Source organism: Melitaea cinxia, chromosome 9 (assembly GCF_905220565.1).
Source record: "Melitaea cinxia chromosome 9, ilMelCinx1.1, whole genome shotgun sequence".
Taxonomy (NCBI): domain Eukaryota; kingdom Metazoa; phylum Arthropoda; class Insecta; order Lepidoptera; family Nymphalidae; genus Melitaea; species Melitaea cinxia.
This window is the reverse complement of record NC_059402.1, coordinates 6,251,884-6,271,388: the sequence shown is the minus strand read 5'-3', so window position 1 is coordinate 6,271,388 and position 19,505 is coordinate 6,251,884. Positions and strand designations below refer to the sequence as shown.

The 19,505-nt window shown below is 32.4% G+C and overlaps 1 protein-coding gene across 1 annotated transcript in view; it reads left to right on the top strand.

The window, feature by feature from the left end:
* Positions 1–3,145: 3,145 nt before the first annotated feature.
* The window catches only part of LOC123656680 (active breakpoint cluster region-related protein), a 29,278-nt gene continuing 12,918 nt past the window's right edge, over positions 3,146–19,505 (top strand). Inside the window, exons 1-7 of the mRNA XM_045592338.1 lie at positions 3,146–3,523; positions 4,831–5,053; positions 6,352–6,544; positions 8,027–8,183; positions 8,541–8,749; positions 9,391–9,519; positions 12,363–12,504. Coding sequence (XP_045448294.1) covers positions 3,248–3,523; positions 4,831–5,053; positions 6,352–6,544; positions 8,027–8,183; positions 8,541–8,749; positions 9,391–9,519; positions 12,363–12,504 — 1,329 coding nt within the window. The 5' untranslated portion in view covers positions 3,146–3,247. The remainder of the gene's footprint in view (positions 3,524–4,830; positions 5,054–6,351; positions 6,545–8,026; positions 8,184–8,540; positions 8,750–9,390; positions 9,520–12,362; positions 12,505–19,505) is intronic.

Sequence of the window (19,505 nt, the reverse complement as noted above, 5' to 3'; positions counted from 1 at the left end):
ACGGCACCAAAGAATATTGCCACCCCCTCTCTTCCCGTGGGTGTCGTAAGAGACGACTAAGGGATAATAAGGTTCCACTAGCACCTTAGAACTTAAGAAGCCGACCGATGGCGGGATAACTATCTAACCGCTGGCTTTGAAAGACACAGCCGAAGACGGGCAGCAGCGTCTTCGGTGCGAAAAAGCCAGCCCTGCGGTCACCAACCCGCCTGCCCAGCGTGGTGACTATGGGCAACACACATGAGTTCACGCATTTTTGGCGCAAACTTGTGGAGGCCTATGTCCAGCAGTGGACTGCAATAGGCTGAAATGATGATGATGATGATGAATTTATAATTATATTCAGTTTAACTAAACAACGATCCATAATAGCTCAACCAGAGCTAATTAATTTATTATAAGAACTTTGAAAAATATCATGTAATTCATTGAAGTAAATGTAATTATACTAACTAGTCGTCCAGTGGTTGAAATTCGACCATTATTAACTAAAAATTGAAATTAAACAAAAAACAAAAAATTATGAAATTAAAGTACCTTTTTAAAAAAAATCGATTTGACTTCAGACTTTGACAATCAACAAAAGATTATAATATTCGTGGAAAGGTCTCTTAATAACGCTTGCTGGATCCCTAGCCATTGTGGAATAGAGGGGAATGTCAGAGCAGATACTCTAGCTAGAGAAGCTACAATAAGTGGTGACCTTTTTCCATAAAAAAATTTCCTACCTCGATTTTTTTCTAACTTTGCCCAAACTTTGTATGGATAAGTCGTGGCAAGTGTCCTATGATCATAGTGATAGGCAAAAAGGAACGCATTATTATAGTCTACAATCTGAAATTTTGATAAAACCATGGCTTTATAATATGGATTTTAATAGAAAAGGCTGTAGCATAATATCGAGACTAAGGCTTGGTCACACTTGTTCTCCACACCATCTGGCTAGATTTAAAATTATTTCCAGTCTGTCCTGTTTTTGTGGTTATGAAATGGCGCATATTAATCATCTTTTATTCTCCTGTCCACTTTTCAACCGCTCCCGTTTCCTGGAGTCCCTGATTGAGTATAATATTCCTTTTCCTACATCTATAAATTGTTTATTGTCTCCTAGAAAATATGATATATATAAAATTGTATTGGATTATATATTTCTTAATAATATAGACATTTAATAGATTATATAAGTATGTTTTTTTTTTTTTTTTTCCTTTTCATCATAAAATATATTATTTTGTTTCTTCCTATCCTGTTCTGTTTAATATTTTTATGCATAATTAAAAAAAAATATATTAGCATTCTGCACTCCTTCTCTATATAAACTATACGTGTACGAAATTTCATACTCCTTCGTCTATGCAATTTTCGTAAAAATGGGTATAAAGTTTCTGCTTCACATATTAATATACAGATTAAATATTAAACAAAAAATTTAGTTTTTGAGCGTTTAATAATTTGTGTAACGAATTAATTTATTTGTGTAACATTTAAACTTTTTCTACAGCTACATTACATGTCTTTAACAACCTACGATTAAAGTTTAACATTTGGTGAAATCATCCGTACTATTTTGCTATTATTGTAAGTTGCAGTTTATCATAAAAAAAATATATATACTTTATTGTGCAATACAAATATATTACAAACAAAACATAAAGATAACAAAGATAATAAAAACTAAAATACAATATTACAACATGATTTTTTAAAGTATCAAAGTGACGGTGTCCATATACACCACAATATCATGTAGGAATAAGCACAACACATATTAAGTTTTGAATTTCCTACAGTTTTGCACATTAAACTTCCGTGAGCTATACGATTGAAATGTATTTTAAGAAGTACTTGCAATCTCCATTATATTATATATCATTTAGATTTCGTTCTTTAGAGTAAAAATAACCTACTTTCGAAGAAAAAAAAAATGATTCTTAGTTTAAAATTCAATAAGCTAGTTTGAAAGACTATGTAGTGCTCTTAAATTTAATTTGTATTTACGTGTTTATCTTACGATCATTTAAGTGTATTTTTAGTAATTTTATTTAATTTACATAAATATAGCGGGTACAGCTTACCGTAACACGTGTCATAAAACAGACACAAATCTATAAAAAAGTAAAAATGATAAGGATACATTAACGGTAAATACACGATGCATAGTTTCTTACGCAGTTTATAGAACGCTATACGCCATCCTAGCTTGATTTACGCTTCCGCCGTATGAGGATATACCAGTACTAGTTCCCATTTCGCACACGTAACTTATATCGGCAAATGATTGTATTATCAAAGATTACTCCAAAAGTTGTAATCAGATCTCGATGAAATTTAAATATGACCATATCATAAACAGCGGCTTTCGATTAAATTAAAAATCATCAAAATCGGTAAACCCATTAAAAAGGTATGCGGATTTTCGAGGGTTTCCCTCGATTTCTCTAGGATCCCATCATGAGATCCTGGTTTTCTTATCATGGTACCACGCCAGGTATATCTCTTTTCTAACGTAAAAAGAATTATCAAAATTAGTTGATAAACGACGAAGTTATCTCCGAACATACATAATATATATATATGTATATATATACTAGCTGACTTGGCAAACTTTGTCTTGCCGCTAAAAACTATTTAAAAATAGGGGTTGGTGGTAGAAGAGTGAAAATTTAGGGTTGTATGTATTTTTCAACGCCTAATAAAATAAAAAATAACTAAAATATCTAAAAATTAAAAAAAATAGGGGTGGACTACCCTTAGCATTTAGGGGGATGGAAAATAGACGTTGTTCGATTCTCAGATCTACTCAACATGCACACAAAATTTTATGAGAATCGGTCAAGCCGTTTTGGAGGAGTTTAACTACAAATACCGCGACACGAGAATTTTATATATTAGAATATATACGGTCGAATTGAGCAACCTCCTCCTTTTTTGAAGTCGATTAATAAAAGAATAATTTTGATCAAAGTGTTCTGTTGTTTGTTCAATTTGTATTGGTACATATTATTTGTTTATTAGAATGAAAACATTACATGATTACAAGCCTTATATATTTATTCCTTTGACATTCTATTGATTCTATAATTATGTCAAAATAACAAAAAAAAAACATAAAAATTGCTTTTGATTTAAACTAATCTGTGGCTTTTGCAATGACAGATTTTGTGATACATTTTTACGACTAGAGTTACTGTGATTGAATTTGAATATTACTGTAACATATAATTGTCATGAAATCGTTTTGTGAGAGATGAGTGTCTTCGGGGATTTTCAGCGTGTGTGGGTGCAACGTTTTCCGGAGAGCGCCTTGCCAGCCGCTTGGGAGGAAGATGTCAGGGCTAATTTGGCTAAACATAAACAGAAAGTGGCTATCCTTAGGGAAGAATTAGAGAAGGAGGAATTTTACGTAGAGTATTTGGAGACACTACTGTCTGATGTCGAGAAACATAAAACTTCCCAAGGAAGTAGAGCGGCGCCGCCCTCAGGGACTGACACGAATGACGATAAAACGTCTGATAGCAAACAAGTAAGTTTGCTTATCTTACAGGCGATTCCACCGTGGTCTATTAAAGAACAGTCCTATAAGAGACTGTTTGTGTACTCACATATATTCATACCTTATGCGGGTTTGATAAGGACAAAAAATATTAATTAATGATCATTATTAATGATCATATTCAAAAATTGCAATAAGATTTCTTTAGTTTAAATATATTGAATTCTAATATTTTACAAGTCAAGTCAAGTGTATAAATTATTTAGTTATAACTTGTATGTCAAGAAGAAGTGCATTATGAAGTGATAACGTAATTTAGAAATCATGTCTACCTTGCTTACAATTATTATCGCTGAAAACCTTATATTCCTTAATTTACTTAATATATATTACATAGTAATGTGTCATTTAAATATAAAATATTATATATAAAAATGTTTGATTGATTTAATTATATATATTTACATATATATATATGTATATATATATATATATACATATATATATATGTATATATATAGATACATATATATATATATATATATATATATATATATATGATCGCTACTCTAGCGATAAGACCGCCTTTGTACACTGTTTTATTTTTATTTTATTTTTATTTGTGATATGTTATTGTGTTGATTGTTGTTGTGTACAATAAAGAGTATCTATCTATATATATATATATATATATATATATATATATATATATATATATATATATATATATATATATATATATATATATATATATATATATATATATATATATATATATATATATATATTCTAGTTTTTTTTTGATAATATATAAATAAGATAGTATAGTCTTTGTTGTAGAAGTGAGAAGGAGTTTTCTATTTTAATCAAAACACTTTCTCATATGAGTATTGTCAGACTATGTATGAAATTAATTATGTATTCTCCTCACAGACTTGTGGACCTCTAGCTTCTAAATGTTTTATGCGTACTATTAAAGAGCGTCACACTCAATAAACAGTTTGTGTCACCTAACTGCTACAAATAATGAATTTATCATGTCCAATTACAACACCAAAATTCTATTAAACTTTAGCCATATCTTATGTTTTGTACACTTGTTTAATCTGTAAATAAATAAAATTATATTTTGTACAATCATTACATAACAATATGATAATAATGTGCTTTAACATATTTATGTCTTTTTGTGTCTCTTATAAAGGATTCAAGTCTTAGTATTTTTGCTCATAATTATTGTACGTTATTTATTCAATCTAGTAAGATAATTTTATAATGACAAAATTAATTATGTACTTAAGAACTATAAATTTTATTTACATATTTTGTTCCTATAGGATTCGAATACTGATCTAACAAAAAGTGAAATAAGTCTCAAAAGTGATGACTCAGTTGAAGCACCAGAATGTGAGGAGGTCCTCTTGAGGAACAAGCCGGTTAACTTTGCTGAAAGAAGTTCAGTTAATCAATGCATAAATGAACTCTCTTCAAACCTTGCTGCTGAGGCTCGGAGACGGTGCAACAGTGAAATTGTGAAACGACTTGAACCTGATATTGTGGGTAAGTGATGTTTTGTATTATTTTACATAAATTTTGGGTAATTAAAATAGATAGATAGTCCTTTAATCAAGAAACTAGAATACAATTTTCTTCAACATATTAAAGTTACTATCTTACCTTTGAAACATCAATTATAAGCACAAAGCTCTATTACAAACATACATTAAATTGTCAAGAATTATAATATATTTTCAATACATTTGTTTTTTCATTTTAATCAACTGTTTTTTATGAATAATATATAAAACATACTAATCATGAATATATTAATTGATGCTATAAATTAAATAAAATTAGAATATGTTTAATTAATTATTATTTTATTAATTTTTTTTAAAAAGTTAAATTTTACTCAGGTGTAATATAATAGCATAAATTTGTTTTAGTGAAAATATCTTTAAGCACCTGTCCCCATCTGACAGCTTACATTATGTTACTATAATACATATCTATAAATATAAAACAAAGTTGTTTTAGTTACACTATTTATAACTCAAGAACGGTTGGACCAATTTTTATGATATTAAATTATTTGAAATTCTCTTAGTCTGTAATAGCATAATAAGATTAAAGACACTGGAAAAATAATGTATAAGTAAAATACATACATACACATACATACATACATACATACATACATATAATCACGCCTCTTTCCCGTAGGGGTAGGCAGAGACCACTTCTTTCCACTTGCTACGATCCTTACATACTTCTTTCGCTTCGTCCACTTTCATTATTCCTTTCATACATGCTCTTCAGTTTAAGTTAAATAAAAGAAAACAAATCTGCAATATAAAATGTTCATTGCTTTCGTAACTATCAAATATTTAATGTTCATCCCATCAGTATCGACGACTCACAGTAAGCTCTCCCCTCAAAGTAGTCTTAAATCGACAAGATTTATCCATATATTCGAATGATGAATTTAGATTTTAAAAATGTAGAATACTGTTAATAATGAAAAAGGATTGACATATATATTGGTTCTGAAATATTTATGTGTGCGTTCAGAAATTCATTTTGTGTAAACAGCTTTCTTCCATATACTAATGATGTATTTTAATAGTGAAAAAGATATATAAAGATATGAAATTAATTATCATCAAGTATCATAAAGCTGAAGCGTTTCAATCTTCAAATTTTTCAATCAAATCTCAAGAAATTCTGGCTATATAACATTTTTCAGTTAGGGATTGTTTTTTCTAGTTTATACATTTATTAGAAAAAAAAAGTTGGTTTAAAGAATAGAGTTTATTAATATTATATCATATAATTTTTTAATATAATATTTGTACTAGATTTAGAAATAAATGATAAAACACAAGACAAAACCCGTCCAGCATCACAAGCAGGTGATTTTGTAACAGTCATTGAAGTCAATGGTTTGAAAGTAGCTGAGAATGCTGCAAAGAAATTAGACGAATCACCGCCATCCTCGGAAAGTAGTTCTACAGATGCTACAGCTACAGGGAAGAAAAAAGTGCCACCAAAGTAAGTTAATAGTATAGTTACTAAAACAACCTTTCGTTATCTATAACTATATGGCGATACATATTAAAAAGAATTGTATATCTATTTGGTTCATAATTATCATTATTATTATAAAAAAGGAGTCCGGGCACGATAAAGGGTCTTATATAGTGTGATAGCCCTTTATCCCTCCTCGAACAAGAAAGTTCCCGTTTTAACCTAAAGGGCGTGTTTATAAAGATATAAGGGCTTTTCCAACCCTTTAACTTGGAAATTAAGTGTAGTGGCGCCATCTGTTGTCGAGTATTTGAACTTCATTCAGAACAACGATTGTTTGGGTTGCATTTCGAAAGGCGCTGCGAGCAATTGCAGCATGTGCAGTAATGGCGCGAAATTTAAAATTCCAATTTCAATAAAGTCTTAAATTACATTTGTTACTATAATAAAGTTATTAAAGTTTATGTATTTATACAGCAGTAGCTAACTTATATTTTGAAGTTAAAGCGACATAATTTTAGTTATTCAAATTAGTTCTGAAAACATTTTAAAATTTAAGTTTTTAAATTTCGCGCCTAAGAGCCTAAGAGCCCGGTGTTGTCCGCCAGAGTTAGTTCGATTTGAACAGCGAAACAAGCGATTTCGAAACGAAAGGGAAAGAAGTTATCTGTGAGCCTTTATTTTGAAGTATCACGTGTGAGTATTTTTAATAGTGTGTTTAATTATTATTGTTGACGATATCAATTTTAATATTCTAAAGAAAATACCTGGTGAAGACAAAATATATAAATCGATCGACACGATGGTATCTATTGAAGAAAGTGTCAACTTCCCAACTGAATTTTTAAACTCTTTACAAGTACCAGGAATGCCATTACACTGCCTTCGTCTGAAAATTGGATCTCCAATCATATTACTCAGAAATCTCAACTCCCCAAAAGTATGTAATGGAGCAAGAATGATCGTAAAACAGCTATCGAATAATATCATTGAAGCTGAACTTATTTCTGGAAAGAACAAAGGACATATAGTATTTATACCTAGAATACCACTGATCTCTTCTGAATTGCGATTTCAATTTAAAAGATTGCAGTTTCCAATTAAATTAGCCTTTAGTTTTACAATTAACAAAATGCAAGGGCAAACTTTAAAATATTGTGGCATCACCCTCAAAGAATCCTGCTTCTCTCATGGTCAGCTATATGTAGCTTGCTCAAGAGTAGGAGATTCGATAAATTTATATATATATACCCCGGATAATAAAATGAAAAATGTTGTTTATAAACAAGTAGTGTAAATATGAGAATATATATATATATTTTTTACTTTTTACGTCATAGTTTATTTTTATATTTCAACTACCACGTAATCTCATATCAACTCCCGAGCGAAGCCGGGTATCATAGCTAGTACTTATTATATTAAATGAGTAGTTTCAATAATAATATGTGTATCTAGATAAATAGAATTAGTAATTAAGTAGTATATCTGTGTTATAACTTTAAGGCCACCACCAAAAGTGTTCAACAAGCGTGGAGTATCACTGCCAGAAACAGGTTTAGTAGACGATAGCCCACCATCGTCATTGGGACGAAGACTGAGAAATGCAGAGTCCCGAGAATCTATTGCGAGTAGAGCATCTACTCCATCTATTAGTGAGAGAGTAAGTTACCTTGATAAAATAAATTGTTCGAAAATATTATTTTTATATATGTCACATATGATGCCTGCAACACCAGAAACAGCGGTGCCGATCGTACCCCCGATCTTCCCCAGGAGCTCTTGCCGCCTTACTCGTCACAGGAACACAATACTACCTGAAAGCAGTATTATTTAGCCATGATCTGCTGTAAGGTTGAGTTACATCATCAGTCGAGCCGCTCGAAATTTTGAGCAGATAATACCCTACTTTGACCTATCACAATAAATCCTTAAAATGGATAAAATAATCCTTAAACAGATAAAAAAAGAGAACGATGTCAATTGTTTTTATAGTTTTATCTTGCTTGTGTTACCACAGGTGAAGAGCTACGAGTCGATAAACTCCCTGTCGTCGGAGCGCAAGCGGTCCGGCGGCGCGGCCACGCCCCGCTCCATCGACGAGGAGGGCACGCCCGACGCGCCCGCCTCGCTCGAGAGCCTGCCCGCGCCCGACGAGCACTACTACGACCAGGTGCCCGTGGACATCAACGATGGAGAGTACGTCTACATACAAGCTGGTATGACACTGTTCTCATATTATTACTTGTGTTTATTCGCAAACGAAAAAAAAAATGACTTCAATTACATCGACTAATCGAAATAATACAACTTAATTTAAATGAAAAAATAGTCAAGTAAATACACATTATAAAAAATAATTCATCAAATCTCAATCGAATTTAAATGGTAATATGACAAGCACTCGCCTTCGATTAAAAAAAGAAGCATCAAAATCGGTCCACCAAAAAGTAAGTTATGAAGTAACACAAAAAATAATACAGTTGAATTGAAAATCTCATAGTTTTTTGAAGTCGGTTAAAAATATACCTATGCCACTCAAAGTTTAATTCGTGTTTATGGTAATATAATTATTAAATTAAAAATTTAACAATCCTCCTATGCAGTAATCGCATTTTATACTGTAAATGCCGAACACAATTTTGAAACAGCTGATGCTCTTCAACCGGTTGGATCGACTTTTATCCGACAAAGCTAAGAATCACCGCATCGAAATCGATCCACCCGTTCGAGAACTACGATAAATAAATAAAATTGTTAAAAATGCCAATAGTGAAACAAAACTTCACTGCGTCTATTATAAAGTGTAGAAAAGTAGTCCAATGTATGAGTAAATGTGCGGTTATATCTGCAGCAGAGGCTAGACAGAGCTCCGGCGAGGGCGGCGAGGGCGGCTCGAGCGCGAGCACGCTGCCGCTGGCCGCGACCGCGCCGCCCGCGCCCGACTCGCCGCTCGCCGCCGGCGCGCCCAACTACGTCAACATACACTACTTCATACAGTGAGTACCGCGCTTGTGACTCTCATGCCTATATCGGCTCGAGCGCGAGCACGCTGCCGCTGGCCGCGACCGCGCCGCCCGCGCCCGACTCGCCGCTCGCCGCCGGCGCGCCCAACTACGTCAACATACACTACTTCATACAGTGAGTACCGCGCTTGTGACTCTCATGCCTATATCGGCTCGAGCGCGAGCACGCTGCCGCTGGCCGCGACCGCGCCGCCCGCGCCCGACTCGCCGCTCGCCGCCGGCGCGCCCAACTACGTCAACATACACTACTTCATACAGTGAGTACCGCGCTTGTGACTCTCATGCCTATATCGGCTCGAGCGCGAGCACGCTGCCGCTGGCCGCGACCGCGCCGCCCGCGCCCGACTCGCCGCTCGCCGCCGGCGCGCCCAACTACGTCAACATACACTACTTCATACAGTGAGTACCGCGCTTGTGACTCTCATGCCTATATCGGCTCGAGCGCGAGCACGCTGCCGCTGGCCGCGACCGCGCCGCCCGCGCCCGACTCGCCGCTCGCCGCCGGCGCGCCCAACTACGTCAACATACACTACTTCATACAGTGAGTACCGCGCTTGTGACTCTCATGCCTATATCGGCTCGAGCGCGAGCACGCTGCCGCTGGCCGCGACCGCGCCGCCCGCGCCCGACTCGCCGCTCGCCGCCGGCGCGCCCAACTACGTCAACATACACTACTTCATACAGTGAGTACCGCGCTTGTGACTCTCATGCCTATATCGGCTCGAGCGCGAGCACGCTGCCGCTGGCCGCGACCGCGCCGCCCGCGCCCGACTCGCCGCTCGCCGCCGGCGCGCCCAACTACGTCAACATACACTACTTCATACAGTGAGTACCGCGCTTGTGACTCTCATGCCTATATACCAGTAGTTTTAAACATTTTGGTGATTTGAAGTTTTACCACGGAGCCAACGGACTAGGGCCAACTTTCTTTGGGGTGTTTAGTTATAGCCTAGTGAGTCTCACTCACCCTTCACCTCGCTTTTGCGCAATTAATTTAAAAGTAACATTCTGAGTGGAAAAAAGTAACATTATATAATGTTTCGTCTTCTCTTAGCTTTTTTTTTTACTTTTTATGCAATAAATAATTTAGATATTGGATTACCAGATCTCAACATGAACTCATATAACAAATATATATACACACACACACAAATCGACACCAACAATTTATACTACGCCAATTCGATTTTTCGATAAGTTTGTTTTTTAATGCGAACTTGATAAAATGTGTTTTTATATGTAATAAAAAAAAATGTGAAATTGCAATGAATAAATTAACTATTAAAGATACCAAATTTCAAATAAGTTTCTTAATTAATATAAAAGGTATCACGTTTTTCCCTTTTATAAGTCTCTATTGTAAAGTTCATTTTTAAGAGTTAGCTTATTATAAATTGCTGGTGTCGAAATATATATATATATATAAAATTGTACTTGTCTAAATAGTTACGTAGTTAAAAATTTAATAGTTTAGCTGAAATGTTAATTATATTGAAATGTAGTTTTTTAATATATGTTCAAGGTCAAAAAGAACAAAGGAATAAATTATTTTAACGCTATTTTTTTTCCTAAATAGACGTCTGATAATTTACAAGATAACTCCAAAAAATGTGAGTAATATTTAGTTACAAAATGAAGTCACCCACTTTTTGTCAATGCGTCACCTAATTAATAGTCGCGACAAACAAGTTATTTTAGGTTAAACAACGGAAGCATCGCATAAAATGTATTCTAATATCTCCGTACCTATAATGCACTGTTATTAATTCACTTAAAAATGTTATTATTATCTACTTATCAGGTAGATAAACGATCATATGCGTATTTACATTTGACTGTACAGTAGAAATTTGAAAATACATGACGGTTAGACGATAATAAATAGTTATTGTTCACTGATTATTTTATTATTGATAATTAAAATAAATACATACATATTTCACTAATTAAAATAAATTTATTTGAATACATACATACTGTTTCACCACTCGCCGATAAAAGCTATGATTTGTTACCCAAATCTTTGCAGTATACAACATATAACATTTTTTTTCGGTTTCATCACTGAATTTCTCATAAAACTAATCGGTGGATAGTTTGAACCTTTTTAGTAATTTTTACAGAGCAGCCACAGTGCTTCTTTGCATTTTGAAATTAAATAAAACCAAATTGCGAAAAAAAAATCGGAACAAAGATTATAATTTGACAATCATAGCATATAAATATACATATAAAATTATAAATAATACATATAAATAACTATAAATATTAACCCAACTTAGGCGGGATTTGAACCAAAGACCCAGTAGAAAGAAGGGTTACTACAATTCGCGCCAACGGGCTAATCTTGTGCTGTGCGAGCAAACATAATTATTGAATTCTCAACATTGTTTGACATTAGCGGCAACTACTTTAGCGTATACGTCGTGATGAGTTGATCACTAATAGCCTAGTGTAAGGTACTTGACAATATTCTAGCTTTCTAAGTAAAAAACATTTAATTATAATCGATTTAGGTACTTGAGAATAACGATTTCAAAGAGAAATAAAATCAAATATCTTTATAAGAAGAAAATTTTTGGTCTTTTTAAAAGTAGTAGGTAATGTTTTTTTTTCTTGTGTTTTTTCTTTTATTTTATTTTTTCACGTTTGTTATTTTAAATTTTAAACGGATGGATGGTCGTAATTGGCCTTTTTGATTATATTTCATTCTAGTTTGTTTTATAATTTTTTCTGTGCTGTGTACCATCCCTTGTAAAATCATCCCTCCAAATAAATAAATAAATATGCATGTATGTATCGGTGTTGTTACACAGACAAGCTGGTGAAGGTACGGAGGCGAGCGAGACGAGCTCGGAGCTGGCCGACTCCAGCGACACACCGCTGTTGTTGCGGACGATATCCTCAGACACTGAGGCCAGCGCCACACCTCCAGTCTTGAGGAAACTTCAACACCAGGTCAGTCTGATAATAAGCTCTGGAAGTACCTATGTGTTTAACCAGTTACATAGAGTTAGGGGCCATTAATTAATTACGTAAGCATGATTTTGGCAATTTTAACCCCCACTACCACCATCTAAAGGCACGTAAGATTTTTTAAACCTCTCCCCCCCCCCCTAATAAGGGTATTATTACGTAAGATTCGAAGATACGAAGTACTTAAAATACCTACTGTTACGTGTAAGCATAAACAAACATCTAAATACAGTTCTTTGTCTAATGTATACGAATCTTACATCACTGAAATATTTATTAAATTATTATTTAAAACCTTTTTGTGCAAGATAAAGAAAAATTTACTAAAAGGTTGGATCTAGATTGAATGTTTATTCGACATTTTTTGTATAATGATGCGATACTTACCTATTAAAAATAAAACATGCCATATATAGTGCGGTCCTTTTATTTATTTATTTTATTTATTTTACACCATTAATTCTTTGTAAAACAAGTAATAAACAGCTTTTCCTAATGAGATTTTTTCAACCCTCCTCCCCCTCGGGACCCTTACGTAATTAATAAATTATTATATCCTTTAGGAGATTTATAAAAAAAATCATTAAGGTAGAGGCTCATTGGAAGCTCACCGGAACCTTACAGAAGATCACAACTTAATAACACTACACTCAAGTAGTGTTTTGTTCCCGTGGTGAGTAAGGTGGCCAGAGCTCAGGGAGTGGCTCGGGGAAAGGGACGTGCTTGCTTGAATCGAATTTTCGACCACCGTTTTTTAAACATGTTATTGTATTGAATCGTTAAGTATAATAGTTTATCATACTGTATTTACATAAAAAATGTGTTATGTATCGAATGAATTATTTTTTTTGATTCTAAACAATGGTGATCTAATGGAATTATAAAAAAAAAATCAAACTTAAGATGTGTACTTCTATTTATTTTAACGCCATTTATACCAAATTGAAAACAAAGAACTTTATTTAAAATATATTTATTTGTATATGTTAACTTCATTATTTTCCATGTTATCTCCTTTTAGTACATTCTTGATTGCTCTAAAGTTTTTACTTTTATTGTCAAACATACATTCCTTCTTTCCAGTTACCAAGAAATACTTGCATAATTGTAATTCACATTTGTAATTTTTACATCTTGAATAATAACATACTCCATTTGAACAAAATGAATCGATGTTCATTTTTGCGATTAAATTATTTGTCAACTTTGTCGCGTATTGTGTAAAAAGTGTTTCTATATAATTCGAAATTATTGGATTTAAATTAAACGAAATGAAATCGTATCCAAATTCGTTCAGTGCATTTGTATCTGAAACAATATTTGACATTTGAATTATTCATTACTTTGTTAAGTGTTCAAAGTTGAAGTTCATATGTGGTCATCTTCAAGTTTATTCCTAAACTGGGTATTGGAACAATTAATTTCTTTACAAATCAAGTCATTATGTAAATTCATGAAACTTAGTTTAGTTAGAAATAGCCTACAAACGGATTTACTTTCAAAAATTGGAAAATGGACGTAACTGGTTTTGAAAATTACTTCTTGAATAAAAATACATAATTAAGCTATTGTTATTTTAAAGGATTTTTTAAACAAAGTTAACACGGCATCGGCTACTAAATGATAAATTTAACATTTTAACTATCAATATGGAGTTGGGCTTTACCTGTGTATCGGTGGAAGAGCTCGTTATTTCCCTACTTTCTCAGTGACAGTAGACGATAGTACAGCTTCCAGTTCTAGTGGACGCTCTTCAGTAGCAGCAGAGTTATTGCTTAACGTCTGCAATATTTCCGTCGTGGTAGCGGCGGGAGCGTTTGTCGCTTCAGGTTTCTTATCTTGTGGCGACTTTGATACACTGTCTGTGAAATTAGCCGTTGTTGGTTCTTCTGGCTTCAGTTCGGTGTTGTAATTGCGACACTGTCCAGTTAGATCAGTATCGTATATGTTACAAGTAATGTTAACACAAGAGAGCTTGTCGCATTTCGTTGTAGTGCAAGTCTGGTCGTTGCATCGCACGATAACATTTTGCGAGCCTAGGGTGTAAGTATTTGTTGGATCTGGATTCACGAGCTGCTCTTTTTCGGGTAGTTGTTCTGTCACATCGGACATCCACCAAGTAAATGGATACGTTATCCAACTCCATATTGTGGAACCGATACCGCGTCCCTCGTTAACATCATCTGTAAGAGGTCGTTTGTAAAATATATGTTTATTTATGCTTTAATGTATGTTATAACTTACAAAAATCTATAAAAGTTAATTGAACTTACTTGGGAAGGGCTTACTTAAAGATCCGTGCGCTATACACAATACAAGTAGAGGTATAAGAATTTTCGAACTAAACATAATTACGACTGGCTCAGAAGAAGGTACCACAATAGTAAATGTTTGAATAGTCCCACGCCTACCTTATATACGTAGTTATCTGCGCTATGCACCTATCAGTTGTAAGATAAGGGACTTTCGGGAATGTTTACTTAATGAGTTATGACGAAATGTAACAAAACCTTTTAATTATCCCCTTAGCTTTATCATTTGAATATTTGTATTTTTAAGTATTGGAGCTAAAAATGTATGTGTGTTCGTTCGGGAGAAGAATTAAAATAAAAGAAAAATTTTGAATGAAGCAAATATATTTATTTTTTATTATAAGCCAATCTTAACGTTAATATATTTTAATAATATTTAGAAGTGTCAAAGGCTCTATTAAATTTGTCGATGAAAAATTAAGAATTCTGTAGAAAACTTTTCACAAATAGTGGAATTTTTGTTGCTATTTTTCAATTGAACTTCGCATAAAAAACAATTTTTTGATATATCAGGACACGCTAGAAACCTACATAACTCCGTTGTCATATTACAATTTGTCAATATTTTTAATTTTGTTTTAGGACGTAAAGCCATTGTCATGTTTATTATAAAACTTTGTATTCCTTCCTTTACATTTGTCGAATTCCATAGCGATTGATCGAATCTTATAATATTGTTTACGTTATTATTTTTCTTATAATTATGTATGATATTCTTTAAATTTAATATACGATTCTTGTTAACATATTTTGTTGTCACTTCACCGTTAGAATTAAAATCTATTAACCTAGGATTTGCTTTATTTATCGATTTCCAAGGACTTATAAAAATTCCATCTTCAGCCTACAATAATATACTAATTTTGTTAAATCATTATAAAAACACTTTATGTAATTCCATATTTATATGTATTATTAAATATACTTTTATGTATTATTTTATGAATTGATTTAAAAATATATTAGTATGGTTAAATTTTTATGAATTTATTAGGTCTTTACCTCTAATGTTTCGGGTAACAAAAATAGAAATAAAGTTATTGCGGTATTTAAAAGTAATATTTTTTCAAACATTTCCATAAATCCTTTTTAACCGCAACCACTAAAGGTAAATAGCATAAAACACTAGCTTTTTATCAGAGCTTAATTTGTAAAGTACTTAATGTTTATAAACACTAAACGTTTACGTTTACGCCGCGGTGTTTGATAATATGTTACGAAACTTTTTATAAAACTTTGACATATTTTAAATTCGGACAGTGACCGGCCGAATTTAGTTCTTTATATGTGCATTTCGATTTTTGGAATGTTTTCTTAAAAACTGCAAAAGAACTACATTTTGAGTTAATACATAAAGTTCCTTTTCCAAATAATTTTCCTATCATTTTCTCTTCCAAGATGTCGACGACTTCAAAAGCAATGTTTGATGGCAAATCCATTATAGACTCCATAGTTGCTAAGCTATCTGTAATTATATAGTTAAAATAATAAAGTATTTGTTACATAACATAAATATACACATTATAGAACATAAATATTTTTATAAGTAATGTAAAAACGTGCTAATGTAACTTAATTATGAATTTTTAAATATGCTCTTACCGGTCTCGTTATTCCCTGCGCAATGTCCATAATGATTATGTCTATTGTTTGGTATACAAATTCTATGCATGCATATTTTCTTCGCACATTTCATAGAGTGACATACATTTTCAGAACAAAACGTTAAAACACCAGTTATATATTTTCCTACAAAAGATATTAAGATCGGGACCACTGCGTCGATATCATCCCAATTAACATCTCCAAATATTGCTTTTTCTAAAGCTGTAGTGTGATTGTTGCGTATTTTTTCTCCTGTCATATTGAGTTTTGCTTTCTTAACTTCTCTGTCTAATATCATCGCTGTTATATTCTTTGACGGTATCATAGATTGACTTTTATTTACACACGGCCAGAATAGTAGTTCTGTGTTAAATTCAGACTCTTTGCCTGTATTTTTATAGGGAACTTGAGACGAATTAGAATGACTGTAAGTTGGGGATAATGTTGTAGTGTTATTTTTTGCGTTTAGTGTAATAAACTTTAAAAGTCTGTCTTTTATTTCTCTTTTCATTCGTAATAATGTTGTGGACGACTCGTTACCCTTCACATTTCCCATGTCTGTTTCGATGCTATTATCTGATTTGTACAGATTTTGAGAAAAAGTGTCATTTCCTTTAGTTATATTAATCGTAAAGTAGATCTTTTCTAATGATTGATTACTTGAATTATTATTTTGGGTCGTTACTGACATATTATTACTAGTATAATTCAGAGTCATTTCATATTGCTTATTTTTTGGTAATGCATTGTTCTCTTCATTGTTAGCAAGTGAATTATTTTTATTGATTTCACTATTATTATTATACCTCATAGTAATATTCTGTTGTACTGGAGACTCGAAATTATGTAACGTAAATATTTTCTTGTTTTTGTGTTTTTTGTTATTATTGTTTAAGCGGAACTTTTTCTTTTTATGTATAGTTATTTTATGCAAAGGAGATAATTTGTCTTTAAATATATTTTGCTTATAACCAATTAAGTCCATTGGAATTGGAAAGTTTAAATATGGGAATGGTAAATTAATCGTCGAGAAAATCTCTTTTGGTACCATATCTTCGTATTCATCGAATCCCTTTCGAGTGCGATATTTAAGTACATTACTTAACATCGAAATATTTGGGAATTGAACGTCAATTTTGATCCGTAGGTTTAAATTGTTGTCAAAATTATTACTTGGGCCATCATCAGTGTATTTGTAAGGCTTAAAGCTGTTCGTATACGGATGAATGGCGTTAAATTTTCTAGGTGAAACAGATTCAGTAAATATACACTGCTTGCATGGACATTTGCATGGAATTATGTTTTCTTTGCAAATACAAGATAAGAGTATTGATTCCGATGGATTTTCTGATGACAGCTTAGGGAAATTTGATATTTTTGGACCGTAATAGGAACTTTTAAAAGTATCAAATAAGTCGCCAGTATTTTTTACAAGCTTAACATTCGAGTCATGTGGTATAAGTGTGTTCAGACCTGTTTGTGGTTTCATATCTTCGAAATAGTAGTGATCATTTTCATCGTAGTTCTTTCGCGCAAACGGTTTCACTTTAGTAAAAGTTTCGTGACGCGCGAGCGGAACTTTATTTTTGCCTTTACTTTTTCGTATGTAATTTACCCTTTGCTCGTGTGCCCTGTCTAAATAATGTTGGTACTCTGATAGCAAGTTTTCTATATCTTCGTCACTTTCACTGAATGTGTGGTCATTTACTTGGGGTTTCTAAAAATATAAATGAGATTGAGGTAATATTTAAAGATATTTTATAATACTAATACTATGTATATATCTTACCATACTATTCTCAAATTCATTCAAAACATCGACGATGTCATTAAGTATAATTGCATCATGAATTGGAGTAAATTCTATCTGGTTAAACTCATAACCTGTAAAAGAAATTAATAATAAGGATTCTTTTGGTAGATGTTTAGGTAACATTATGGTAAGAGATCATTCGTATGCAAATTTATGTCACTCAAAAAAAAAATTGTCTTTCATTTTAGAATGCATTTTTACTGGACTTGATATTAACTTTTTTTTCATTAATACTAAGGAAATAGTTCATTTGAATACTTACTATCCAAATCCGTGCATTGTATAAAGCTTATGTAAAATGTGAGAGCTAATAGAAACATTAACTTCATGTTTGATGGAATTATTCCAGTCAAATGAGCAACGATCATATAGTTCACGGGCAAACGTTCTTCAAATGTTTTCACAAACAAAGATTTTATTAGTGCTATTGTGAGCTATTTAATCGTAGTTTGTTATACAATCGTTGGTAGGTATGTTGAAGCAAAACATTGCATAATTATATTATTTAAAAATATACATACTCAAATATTATTATGATTTTGAGTTACGATAATTATTATAAAGATAGTGCAACAAAGATTTACAAAAAAATGAACATAAAGAAAAAATAAGATCTAGCAAGATCAATTCACAATTGACGATGATTTCGTAAAAAATAATACATACAGGTAGAACGTAGAACAGTAAAACTAGACTACTATAGAGTTGTCTATTTCTTATTGTAATAATAACGTATGCTCGTGTAATCTACCTTTATGTACAGAACATTGTACGCGTTGTTCCAAGACAACCTGTAAATTATTAAAATCATTAGATTATTAATATAAATTTATGAAATACTATCATCGATAGCTTAAAAATAATACATACAGGTAGAACGTAGAACAGTAAAACTAGACTACTATAGAGTTGTCTATTTCTTATTGTAATAATAACGTATGCTCGTGTAATCTACCTTTATGTACAGAACATTGTACGCGTTGTTCCAAGACAACCTGTAAATTATTAAAATCATTAGATTATTAATATAAATTTATGAAATACTATCATCGATAGCTTAAAAATAATACATACAGGTAGAACGTAGAACAGTAAAACTAGACTACTATAGAGTTGTCTATTTCTTATTGTAATAATAACGTATGCTCGTGTAATCTACCTTTATGTACAGAACATTGTACGCGTTGTTCCAAGACAACCTGTAAATTATTAAAATCATTAGATTATTAATATAAATTTATGAAATACTATCA